General features: G+C 29.2%; 4 protein-coding genes across 6 annotated transcripts; all 4 read left to right on the top strand.

Moving 5' to 3' along the window:
* Positions 1 to 252: 252 nt before the first annotated feature.
* Bm1922 lies at positions 253 to 2,503 on the top strand (the record flags this gene model as incomplete). 2 transcript variants are annotated; one of them, XM_001902173.1, is made up of 5 exons in its annotated part: positions 253 to 621; positions 1,376 to 1,608; positions 1,777 to 1,837; positions 1,920 to 2,053; positions 2,290 to 2,503. In XM_001902173.1, 5 exons carry the CDS (start codon positions 253 to 255, stop codon positions 2,501 to 2,503), a joined length of 1,011 nt encoding a protein of 336 aa, XP_001902208.1. The 2 variants fall into 2 exon arrangements, with proteins under 2 accessions (XP_001902208.1, XP_042932437.1); XM_043076503.1 differs by lacking the exon at positions 253 to 621.
* A 1,502-nt stretch (positions 2,504 to 4,005) lies between these two features.
* Bm13390 (Met-10 like-protein) lies at positions 4,006 to 5,510 on the top strand (the record flags this gene model as incomplete). The annotated part of the gene is made up of 5 exons (XM_043076502.1): positions 4,006 to 4,091; positions 4,561 to 4,645; positions 4,833 to 5,044; positions 5,158 to 5,265; positions 5,474 to 5,510. The coding sequence occupies 5 exons, from the start codon at positions 4,006 to 4,008 to the stop codon at positions 5,508 to 5,510; spliced, it is 528 nt and encodes a 175-aa protein (XP_042932436.1).
* A 59-nt stretch (positions 5,511 to 5,569) lies between these two features.
* Positions 5,570 to 6,683, top strand: Bm13389 (the record flags this gene model as incomplete). Of its 2 annotated transcripts, none has more annotated exons than XM_043076500.1 (4): positions 5,570 to 5,614; positions 5,760 to 5,960; positions 6,183 to 6,299; positions 6,453 to 6,683. In XM_043076500.1, 4 exons carry the CDS (start codon positions 5,570 to 5,572, stop codon positions 6,681 to 6,683), a joined length of 594 nt encoding a protein of 197 aa, XP_042932434.1. The 2 variants fall into 2 exon arrangements, with proteins under 2 accessions (XP_042932434.1, XP_042932435.1); XM_043076501.1 differs by having other exon boundaries at positions 6,141 to 6,299.
* A 3,870-nt stretch (positions 6,684 to 10,553) lies between these two features.
* Bm7220 (Met-10 like-protein) lies at positions 10,554 to 12,495 on the top strand (the record flags this gene model as incomplete). The annotated part of the gene is made up of 2 exons (XM_001902175.2): positions 10,554 to 10,907; positions 12,178 to 12,495. Coding segments are annotated over 2 exons (672 nt in total), but the record flags the coding sequence as incomplete, so codon positions are not given.
* Positions 12,496 to 12,885: the final 390 nt, after the last annotated feature.

The following is a 12,885-nucleotide window of genomic DNA, read 5'->3' as shown; positions in this document are numbered from 1 at the left end:
TTATAATTACTATAAGAAATTGTTTCTGTGAATCTAGAAATAACAAATCTAGAAATGAAATCCAAAAAATGAATCTAGAAATGAAGTAACTAAAGTAATTTCCTGGATCATGTGAATTTTTTTTAATGATTCGGTGACCTTATCCTTTTCCTCAAAATATTTTTGCAAGATATTTATTACTTTCTAACATATACTTGTAGGATACAGCGCGTTGAGCGAATTTATTAGAAGTTAGTAATAACTGCAAATTAAATGGTTCTGTTTGGTACTGTTCGACAGCTTTTTCGAACACAGAAATGGTTCTCAAATGCTGTGGCTCAATTTTCGGATCAATCTTCTATAAAGATCGCTCAAACAGCACATGATTACAATCCGGAATTGCGATTAGAGAATGAAAATATAGAAACAAAACGGTCTCGTTTATTGTATCAAAGTAAGAAGCGTGGTATTCTGGAAAATGATATATTGTTGGGTGAATTTGCAAATCAAATGTTGCAAAAAATGAGCATACAGCAGTTAATGCGTTACGATGAAATTATTAATGGTGAATATATGGAATGGGATTTATACTATTATATGTCCGGAAGAAAGGATTTACCCGAAGATTTGAAAAGTTGTGAGGTTTTTCAGTCGCTGGTGAATTTTGTTAAGAAGAGAGTCGAGAAAGTTTGTGATGAAGCAAAGTCGCAAAAATAACTATAAAAAGATCCTTATTTCATGATATTTTTCTTAGAATTGGTTTCCAATTTTGTTTTTTGTGTGAATCATCCGTCTTTCTTTCTCCCTATTTCTTGTGATGATATGTTGCATAATATTATCTTCATGAGTGCAGATTATTATCATTTTCCGCTCTTTCTTGAAATAGTCTGTAGATAATAGAGGATTTTGTAACTTTTTTATTTCTTTCTTTTTTTCACTTGCAATTTTTCTGCTAAACGTTTTCTTCGGTGCTGTTTTTTACAAACAAATTTTTTTCGAGAGTATGTTATTGGAATGTATATCTGATATTATCGGAATAGTGATATAAGATTAAAAATGCTCTAGAATCTTAAAATTTACCTTTTATCAAGTAGTAGCATTTAATCAAGTCGTAATTTATTCATTTCATCCAAGTTATTGATTTGTTCAAACTTATTTGATTAGGTATTGATCTTAAATAAACATATTTATTTTTGAATCACAGAAATCTTATGGCATTTTAAATAAATGTAAGTTTGATGTATTCATAAAGTAACGATAACCAAAGTGCTTTTTCTGATTTGTTTTATTTTGCTTGTTCATGCATTTATGTTTTCTGTTTTGCTGCGCAATTATGTGACTTTTTTTTTTTTGATTAGTATTAGTATATGATTAGTATTGAATGGTAAAATTTTAGATGCATTTGGGTAGGGCTCTGATGACATTACTGACCAGTATATTGCCTATTTCTGGAATCCAGACAAATCCGGTTTCAGTTCCTAAAGGACAGAAACATGGAAATATTGTTATTGCTGCTGTTATTTCAACACCACTTCTACCAGACAATGATGGTTTTGGTGTTTGCGAATTAGAAGGTTTCGATTTGAATCCGACTGGTCCATTAGTACCATGTAGTTTTCTTGACGAAAGGTTTGTTGTATATAAGTCATAGTAGAGTAAAAGGTTTATCTATGCACTATGAAAGTTAGATTAATTGTGGGCTATTATTTGTGAAAGGCGAAGAAGAATTTTGATTTTGGAAATTGATTACTATTATTGAAGTAGCAATAGATATTATGAAATAACATTCTTTTGTAGATGGGTTGATTGTGATGCGCCGGTGGATGTATCATCCATTCCTGGAGCTAATAATACAAAAGTATGTTTTTCAGTTTTGCAAAATTTTCCCGAAAATTTAATGTTTATTACGTACAATTCATTTTCAATATTAGATTTTTCAGGTAGATGGTGCATGCGTTACATGGGGTGGCACACGTTACGAAAACGTGGAGCGAACAAATGTAACTTGCCGAGTTTTGCCATGCATTGAATGTCGTGGTCCACGGACATTCTTGAGACAAGTACCCTGCATTAAGTATGCCTTATCTTACTTCATATTTTCGAAGGTAGCTAATTCATGTCCTTTTTTGGTCATTATTTTGCCTTAGTTTTCTCGCAAAAAAATTTTTTAAATTCTTTCTTGAGAACGATATATTTATGAAAATATTGGTTTGTTATTTATTGTAATGTTAATTTTAATTTTAGTTTTCAAATTTTGCTAGTTCGAACACTTTTCATTATCATCGATGATTCATTTGTATGCATTTGCAGATACACGGGTCATTACTTTCTGTCAACACTATTATATTCACTATTTCTGGGGATTTTAGCGGTAGATCGTTTCTGCCTTGGTTATTCAGCTATAGCAGTTGGTAAATTGATGACGCTTGGTGGTTTAGGATTGTGGTGGATTGTTGATATATTTCTTCTGATTACGGGAAATTTATTACCTGCGGATGGATCTAACTGGCAACCATATTATTAAGGTTAATGCGTAAACTTTATGTTTTATTAAAATGTAGGTAAAATGAAAGTATTTTTAAATAGAGAGATGGGTTATTTTTTGTTGACATTTGTTGGAACTATTCATATATAAACACAGTTATTAGATTATATAAGCATTGTTCAGGAAGTGAATTGTTGAACAGAAAAGAAATTCTTGTCTTGCACTTGTTGTTCGATAAATGAACTTTAGGTTGGCTATTATAGTGGTTTTTTTTAAAGCAAATACCGTTCTTTTCACAGATTCTTTTTTTTTTTTTTTTTTTTTATGAATAATTTTTTGAGTTATAACTGCAGTTTATTCATTCGGTGCCATTCATTTTAGTAGAAAAATGAGATAAACTCTGGCCTTTTAACTTTAATTGTTTTTAGATTCACTTTCAGCTGAAATCAATTGTGAGAAGCGTTGAACACGATTCGATGACGTCACGGGTTTTAAAGCATTTCATGTTCATAGTTTGTTTTGCGGTATCTGACGAGTTTGTCTTTGAATTGGACTATTCACAATTATTACAATTCTGTAAATAAATTTATGTATATATTTGGTGATGTTATTATAGCTTCTATCTTGTGTATTGATTTTAAGTTGGAAAAAAAAGAGATTATCTAAGAGAGAAAAATTTCTTTGAGATTTATGTCTATCAGTACTGAACATTCGTTCTACTGATAATTATATATTTGGATGTTCAGTCTATAAAAGCAGATATTAACAGTTTTGAGAAAAAATAGCGCTTGAAAGATTAAATATCCTGTCTTTATTGATATTACATTGTACAGAGTCGTTTTACTCATTTTATTTTAATACTAAATTTTGAAGTATCAAGATTTATTGCAAAGCTATAAAATTGTTCCCATTTTTGTAGTTATGCATTTTTCTTCTTGAAGTTGTAACTAACATTGTATTTCCGTTTCGAAATCGGTGAGGAATTGAAAACTGAAGATAGTTATTGCATTTTTGCTATGTTTAATTTATTGTTTCACTACAGTAAAGCTTCTTTTTTTCTTTCATCCAAATATCCAAATATTTATTTTTTTCTTTCATTCAACCAAATATTTATTTTGCGTCACACAATGCAAACTTTTTTCTTCTCGTTTTTTTTGCATTTCCAATATTTGTGTCAACTTTAGCAATATTTATTTATCATTGTTAGCTTATTTGGCATTACTGATAACAACGAAAAAGTTAAGGGTCATATGTTTAATACCTAAGCAGTACTTCAAGTTTTGTTCTTTGTAATTGATTGTGAATTTTGTCAGAAGGATCGTCATTTGAAAACGATAACTAACAAGAAAAAAAAACGATCGATTGGAAGGGTGATAAGTGCGTGAGAGATCGTCGATTTTGTGGGTGCAAAAATACAAATACAATTAAATTTGCAGATTTATTTTATGTACTGGCTTGGATATATTATGATCTTGAATTACTATCATTAACTGAAGCATACTTCCCGTCCATAATCAAGATTTTTTTGGGAAAGATTCCATATGAAGAAATTATCTTCGATGTTTACTATTTCCAGTAAAGTTCGAGGAATTGCTATTCTTACGGACAATGAAAAAAAGTTATTCAAGTTGGTGAAAGTTTTATAATGAATGTAGTTTGAGGTTCATTTCATTCTTAAATATTTTGTGAAGTGCGTTACGAGATGATTTCTTTGTATTTATAGTAACAGATAAGGTATTTCCTATCACTGCTGAAACTCGAATTGGTTTAATCATCTTACATGTCACGTGTTGAAAATTATTCTATTATTTTGATAGTCTAAATGAGAAAGCTTCGTTAGTATCAAGATCCACCAAATTCTTGTCAGATTTATAAAGTATATTTTCTGCAAAAAATACTGAAGTATTTAATTTATTAGAAGTTTGAAAAAGCAAGTATTTAAAATAACAAGTTCAGAAGTAAGTTTGGTCAGTTTTTTATAAGACTTATATTATTAAGAATTATGGATATGGAATTTCTTGCTGATTTTCTCACTGCGGAATAGAATATTTAATAAAGGCCAGGTTCTGTTTATTACAGTTTCTTGTCTGTTTCAGCAAAGAAATCACTTTACCGGTCGTAATTGTACCGCCGAAGGTTATCGGTCATCTAATTGGGTGTAAGGAAATAGCAGATAGAACGGTAGAATAAAATTAAGGTACTTGTATAATAATTTGTTTCGAGATTGGTGACATTTGAAATTTGCAACACTTGACATCCATGACTATAAAAGTGGATCTCGTTTAAGTCAGTCAATTTGGATTATGTGGTAATTCATTACATATTCTGTGATTGTCAGGAATTTGGTCTGAATTCTTTAGAATTTCAGCCTGTCATAAATATTCCAAGACAAAGCGAAAAAGCTATTGTATTTAATCCCGAAAAGATGGATGAAAATACAAGAAATGTTGTTTTGAACACTATAGAAAACTTGACGGGTCTTACAGCCAAGTTTGATTCTTACAATATAACCTTGAATTATGACGACTGGTCTGTAAAATCATGTATTACTGCAATTTTACCGGAAGGACTCGAATTCGGGTATGCTGATTATTTAGTAGCAATTTGTTTAATTGAAATTTCATATTATATTTAAAAACTTCCTAAAATTAAATTATCCTTAAAATCTAGAAAATAATTGCTGTAATCTTCAGCGGTTTCTCTCAAATCGGTCATATTGTCCATGTGAATTTGCGAGAAGAGCTACTTTTTTATAAAAAAGCTATTGGGAAAATACTTCTCGACAAAATCAGCAGTTGTAAGTACGTGTTTTTATTTTATTCAACGCTGGAAGTCCAGAATATCAGTTTGTATCATGACAGATAGATAACTGGATGGCTTTGATATATTCAAATTATGAGATTTTCAAAATTAAGATATCATACATATCTCTGGATTTTCCATATTTGTTTTCATTTGTTTTCTAACTTGAAAAAGCAATTTTTCTCTCAAATATTCTTGCCTTTGCAGGACAGTTGTTAATAATTTGGATGCAATTTGGACATAAATATCGTACATTTGAACTTGATTTGCTTGCTGGTGAGGAAAATTATAAGACTGAGGTGCATGAAGAAAAACTACGTTAAACTACGTTATCAGCTGGATTTTAGGGTTATTTTCCAGCTTTTTTTTTTTTACATAATGAAAGTTAAAGTTTTTGTTACTGCTTTTATTTCTTTTTTGTTAATCATTTCATACAAGTATTTGCATCAAAAATGACTAGAATACATTTTTTTTTTTTTCAAATCGATTATAGGTGTTTTATAACCCAAGATTAAGCACAGAACATAAGAGGATAGTGCGAAAAATTGGTAAGCGGTCAATTTTTTATGATTGCTGTGCTGGTATTGGACCTTTGGTTTTACCGGTAATAAGGAATGGTGTTCATCATGTTTTAGCAAATGACCTAAATCCGAATTGTATTGATTATCTCAAGCGAAATATGGAACTGAATCGTGTAGGTTTTACTCATCTTCATTGTAAATCATGATTTCTATTCCAGTCGTAGTTTTTTTACAGGAAATATTATCAAATTAAAAATTCATGAAAAAAAAAAAAAAAGCGAATTCATGAAATTGAAGCCTGTAATGTTTTCTATTAAAATGTAATTTTACAATTACGTGGATTTTTCATTCAGGTCGATGGGACTGATTCAGCTATTATTGATTCTGGTTTTCAGTACTTCAATGAATGCCGACAAATAGAAGTGTTGAAATTGAATTTTTGTGACTTCTTCACCGACAAAGCAATTGAACATGTTGTCTCGGGACGACCTTCACGAACTTTACGGAACATTGTTTGTTTTTGATCTTGTTTCTTCAATACAAAAGTTTCCTAAAATTTCTAATATTTAATTTAATCTAAAGAGACAACCGAGCTGTAATTCAAAATATGCACCGTTGAGTTAATGAATAGTTTTTTTTTTTTAAGAGTTGTCATTTTGTTTTAGGAAATTGCTGCAAATCCTTACATCAGTGATTATTTCATGAAAGGGATTAAACGAATACGTGGATTACAGCGAGCGCATTTTTACTTTTTACCATGCGTAGCACAACAAACAGACGCATTACAAAGTTTGAAAGCTTCTTTGCCATGTTGTAGAGTTAGTTTCCCGGAAATAAAAGAAGTCGGTTATGGATATGGTTATAATGCTGAGGACAGTAAACTTCCCTTTCAATGATTCGAGGGACTTGATGCTGGTCGTCTACAGTTTTTTTTCAAGGGAAAACAAAGTCAGGATGATTAGCTTGAATCTATATGTTCTATGGCAAAACTTTTATAGGAATTGAAAAACTCATTGGATTTAACAGTCTTTAACTTTCCACTTTGGTCAACGTATCATCGATTTTTTTTTTTTTTTGGTCAGCGCATCATCGATAAATTAATAAAAGTGATTGAAACGGAACTGAATGCTATCGGTGCTTATAAAATTAGTATGCCGATACTGGGTGCGAAAGAAATGTGGCAAAAAGCTGGTCGATGGAGCGCTTTCAAATCGGAAATGTTTCATTTGAGTGACAAAACGAATCAGGTTTATTGTCTTCAGCCAACTCATGAAGAGATGGTAACAAAGTTGGTTGCCGAACAAGTAATATGATCAGATATTGCAAAATGTCAGGTTTCAAAGACATTGAGTTTTTATTTTAGTACTTTTGTACTTTAAAACGTTAATTTTTACTCACATAATATAGCTCATAATAGTGATCAAATACATATACTGACAATGCAAATTGGTGTTGTTTAAGACAGCTAATCATTTTTATGGAAACTTTGACAATTACATATTGCATAGTCGGAATCAAATTAAAAGTGTATTGGTGACTAAGAAACATTTTGTTTTGTACTTCTATCTTCTTAATAACGGGACTGCTACGATAGGTTTTCCTTATTAATTAGTGTATTGGCATACTGTTTGTCGAATTCTATGAAGAGCGGATTTCATTTAAGATTGATTTAAGGTGAAATTAAGTGGGCGGAATATTGTTCGGCCAAAGTGCTTTACAACAGTAGACCATGACATTCTCTTTTTTGTCTTTCATTTTTTATTTGTGAAGGAGTTTCCTTACAAACATAAAAATTTTAATGAAATTTCTTATTCCAGGTGAATTAAGAGAAGCTGTTTATCCGTTAATGCTTTATCAAATGGGGCCAAAATTTCGTGATGAGACAGTTGTTGGACATGGATTTCTTCGCAGTAGAGAATTTTTGATGAACGATTTATATTCTTTTGATCTGACAGAGTAAAATGCTTCAGATACTTACAGTATCGTTAGTAAAGTAAGCATTTATTATTATATGAAATTTGAGGCTTATAAATGAATGTTATAGCAGCTTTGTAGAATGGATTAAGAGTAAATTATTATCAAGGTGATCAGTAATCCGTGTCAGTTTTTTCTCAAATTAATCTCACAAATTATTGTTCTAATTTTATATTTGGATGTCTTCTTCATTTGAAGCATTTCTTGTATCATTTTTTCCAAATTACTATGCAGGTCGGATGTATTTTTTACAGACGTATCAACGAATATTTCATGATCGCCTCGACATTAATTTTTATATTGTTCGAGCCGATGCTGGAAACATCGGTGGTGACATGTCACACGAATATCATTTACCGTGTAAGACAAGCCGCGATAGTATTGCTTACTGTTCGAAATGTAATTTAGGTAACTTTTTGTTATATCTTTAGTTTCATTAAAATTTAAATTAGTGCTAAAATTTATCTTCTTTAAAAAAGATAAATAAATTTTCACTTGAAAAAGCTGTATGAGATCACTTGGATTTCTCAAAATTTCATTCGGTTTTTTCTGTGCTTGGCTGCAAAAAAAGAAAAGCTTTTTATTGGTCTGGAATGTAACTCACAGGTGTTTGTAACTTTTTAAAACTATGTGGTACTTCTCACAACTTTTTTCCAGAAGTCAGGGTAGCATAGCTTCTTGAACTTTACCATTTTCGATGTGAAAGATTATTTTCCTTTCTTCTATTTCAGGTATGAATCATGATCTCTTGAAACGTGGTGAAAAGCCTTGTTGTTGTAGCAAGGAATATATTTCGATTGTTGAAACGATTGAAATAGCTCATACATTTCAGTTGGGGGATTTGTTCACTAAAAAATTTGGGGCCAAGCATAATGATCAACCACTGATAATGAACTGTTTCGGAATCGGCATTGGTAATTTACAGTATTTGAAATAACTGTTTTTGCTTTATACTGGCGTAATTGTGGAACTCTGATGAATAACATAGTCAATAAACATTGGTATTTTCAGGTCTTTTGATAGCAGTTATAATTAACTCAATGTCACCCAGTACAAAAGCTCTTCGTTTGCTGTATGCATTGATCCCTTTTAAAGTGGCCGTTATTCTGCCAAACAAAACTCAGTCCGAAACGATGGAATTTGCTGAAAATATTATCGGCCATCTCAGTCAAATATCATCTGTACAAAATGATATTTTTGTTGATGATCGACTAGATAATTCAATTGGAAGGCGACTGCTTACGGCTGCAAATCTAGGTTATATATTATGAAATCCTAAAAAAGCTTTTAAAAAATTCCCGAGGAGTGAGATAAAGTGAGTGACCATTTGAGGTTAGCACTACAGGGTGTCTTAGCGTGGAATTCATACATTCAGTCTACGGTCATATTTTGCACAATGTTGGAACGAACTCGGTTATAATTTAGTAATTTCTCTCTAATTAAAATCTACTGCTAAATAAATCTTCAGTGATGCTAATAACATTTCTTTGTATATTTTATTGGACACTTTTTCTTATATTTCTATGCATCATTTTGCTGTTAAATTCAGGAATATTCCTCACATATTCGGACTGCTCGGACGTTGAATAACAATCCAGTCGTGGAGTATTATAGAACAGAAGTTTATAGTGATGAACCGATCAGTATTGGAGATCTTGAATATGATTATTTACAGCTAATTCCACAATCTATTTCCATTAATCATCGTCAAATATTAATTTGGTTAGAGCCTGTACCATTGAATTTTCAAATAAATTGTTATCATATTCGATAGTAAGAGATTTTGAATTCGCAAGAATGATTTGTAGCGAATTTATAGGCAATATCAGGATAATTATGGATGAACTAAATTATAAAGTTATTTTTAGCTTCATATTATTATGGGTACTGCTTAAATTTATTTGATTTTTGCTTTGAACTACTTATATATGCATGAAGTTTTTTGTTAAGCATTTTCAACCATGATTTACTGAATTGAAGGATGAAATGATGCTATGTTTATTTGTTTTGAAGAATTATAAAAACACAAAGTAGGCGCCAATTTTGAAAAATCTGGTGGAGTTCGCTAATTATGTTGGGAATATACGTTCGCATCGGGATTTTTGTTTGGTAATAGCTAATCCTTCAAAGTAAAAAAAAGGGAGATGAAGTAAATTTGATAAGCTTAAATGTTTTGGCGTTTGAATTATTCAGATTTTCATATTTCATCATTGCAATTTAATATTTATTAGTGTATAAAATTTATATAATGTTTCTAGTTGATAATAATTAACTACATTACATCTGTTTATAACTGTGGATGAGATTTGAAATTGTTCATAACTCTCGAATGATATCATGATTAACTATTGCATTTCTTTTCTGTGGTAATTGAATCTTTGTATAAATATATGATGAACTACAGTAAGCTAAAATTCATAAAATCAATGCCTGCAGTAATGTTGTCTAATACAAATCAAAGATAATAAATTTAGTAAAAGTTTATGTTTGGTTATCATACAACATTTAAATTTAAATAGTACTACAAATGTGATATCAGTTCTAACTTGATTATCAATTCTAATGTGTATCTGTATCAATTTTAACTAGCAAAATTGATACAGATATGATAATACTTATAGTGTTATGAAGAGACCTGATAAGTCTAGAAGTATTACTCTTTAGCTCTACTAATCTAGAACTAATTGTAATTTTATTTGTCTAGAAGTATTACTCGTTAATTTTATTGATCTAGAAGTATTACTTTGTAGTTTTATTGAGTGACATCAAGTTTGCAAGTTTTCGGCTCTTAGCCATTTGCCATGTTGAAGTCAGTAGTAACTGCACGGCTGTTCCATCACTGCTTCAATAATTCTCCCAATCGTTCCATTTCTTCATCTCCTCGTCTACTTTCACTTCTAGTGCTATCACCAATCTGGCTTGAACTTCTTAGCTTACTTCTTCTGGCTTCAGCCACATCACAGTTCAGTTCTGGCCCATTACAACAGTCGCAGCCACGTGGATTAGATACCGAACAATGTCAAACGAATAGTCCCGGTGATTGTAATCCATACTCATGCCGTGGTACCTGTGAAGGACGATATGTTCGATTTTGGGATAGCAGACTAAAAATTGATCGAACTGTGAAAAGTTGTCAATGCATGCAGGTAACATCATTATTGCTATAAAAATTAGATTATTATTTTTTGTTTTCTTTTTTATACTTAACAAATAAAGATAATAAATAAAACTTTTATAATCTCTGATAAAGTAGTAATATTTTTGAGATTTGAAGAATTTGAAAGAATCTAGTATTAATTTCAAAATTTAGAAAGATAACTTAAAAATTAACTTCTTATTCATTTTTTTGAAAATTATCAACTATTTGAAATATATTCAAATTCAAATGATTTGTCATTTTGTTTTAGTTAATAATCTTTTAATCGTCAATTAAAATTATAATTTTCTTTTTCTCTATTCCTCCATATTTCCTTCTAATAATATTCTGATGACATTTAGCGTCAACTTACATTATTAGTTATTTGCACTTGGCCATACAATAATAATAATAATAATAATAATAATAATAATAATAATAATAATAATAATAATAATAATAATAATAATAATAATAATAATAATAATAATAATAATAATAATAATAATAATAATAATAATAATAATAATAATAATAATAATAATAATAATAATAATAATAATAATAATAATAATAATAATAATAATAATAATAATAATAATAATAATAATAATAATAATAATAATAATAACAATAATAATAATAATAACAATAACAATAATAACAACAACAATAATAATAATAATAATAAAATAATAATAATAACAATAATTTTCTTATATTGTTGAAAAGATAATAACAAGCATTCTTGTTTCTTATTTATTCATTTTCTTAATTTAAACAATTTTAACATTTTTTGTTATACATTTTCACTTATAAATACATACTTCCACATAAAATTGTTTTGCAATCATTTTAGAAAGATTTTCTTTTTCTTTTCCAATCTTCAATCATTAATCACTTTTAATTGTTATGTCAGAAATTAGAACAAAATATCTTTACGCTCTACCATTTGTCTATTTTTCCCAAGTCTTCCGCATCGGAATTTATTTCGTTTCATTTTTTAAACATTACAAACATAAAAAAAGAAAGAAAAGAAAAACATTAACTTACTTTAAATTGTAACTAATAAATTATAACTAGTAACTAATAATTGCTAGAAACTTTATATTGTTTAAAACTTTGCATAAATCTTTTAATTAAACTCAAGGAATTCTATATTTTATCTCTTCTTCTCTTCATCTACTTAAATGAATCATAATGAATATTATTTGAATATGAAAATATTATTATTTTATAATTGAAATTTAATAATTAAAATTGTATAATAATACATTTAGGAGCCAATATGTAGTTTAATTGGAATGAATGCATATACCGGTTGTCGAACTTATACTATGCTATCAACATCAGCACAACGATTCATCCGATTATGGACAATGAATGATGCTAAAAAATTTGATAATCAACGTTCCGCACTTCTTGTCTTGCGTTTTGATCGTTCGTGGGATCGATTACGACATGATCAATTGCTTAATGGTAATTCAAAATTTTGTTGTCGTACAGCAAATATTACTTTTTCAAATTCTATTATTTCTCGTTATACATCATTATCAATTTTATTGCCTATTTCATTTGTTTTGCTTTTTATAAATTAGATCATAAATATTGATCAGTATTATTTGACTTTCTTTGTATTTTTTGGAACGATGTATTTAGATGTAATGATTAGCTTTCAAATAGATTGCTTGAATGAAAAAAATGAATTAGAAATGAAAGTGAATAATATTTGATGTGAAAAAAAAAAGAAAAAAATTGTTGCTATCAAATATTTTGTGTAAGTAAGTCGATCAATGATGAAAGACATAGTAAATGTAAGTATGATATTTGTTTGAGTAATATCATTTGGTTGTGATAAAAGTTAGCTATGAATTAAGCAGAGAAATTTAGAGCTTTATTAATTTAAAAGTTTTACTACAATAATTTGCGAGTTTATATAAAAATAATTTTATCAATGATTCAGTTATTGAAATGCATACATTCAGTTA

Source organism: Brugia malayi (genome assembly GCF_000002995.4).
Source record: "Brugia malayi strain FR3 genome assembly, contig: Bm_v4_Chr1_scaffold_001, whole genome shotgun sequence".
Classification (NCBI taxonomy): domain Eukaryota; kingdom Metazoa; phylum Nematoda; class Chromadorea; order Rhabditida; family Onchocercidae; genus Brugia; species Brugia malayi.
Note: the sequence above shows the minus strand (reverse complement) of the source record. Positions and strands in the feature narration are given on the sequence as shown.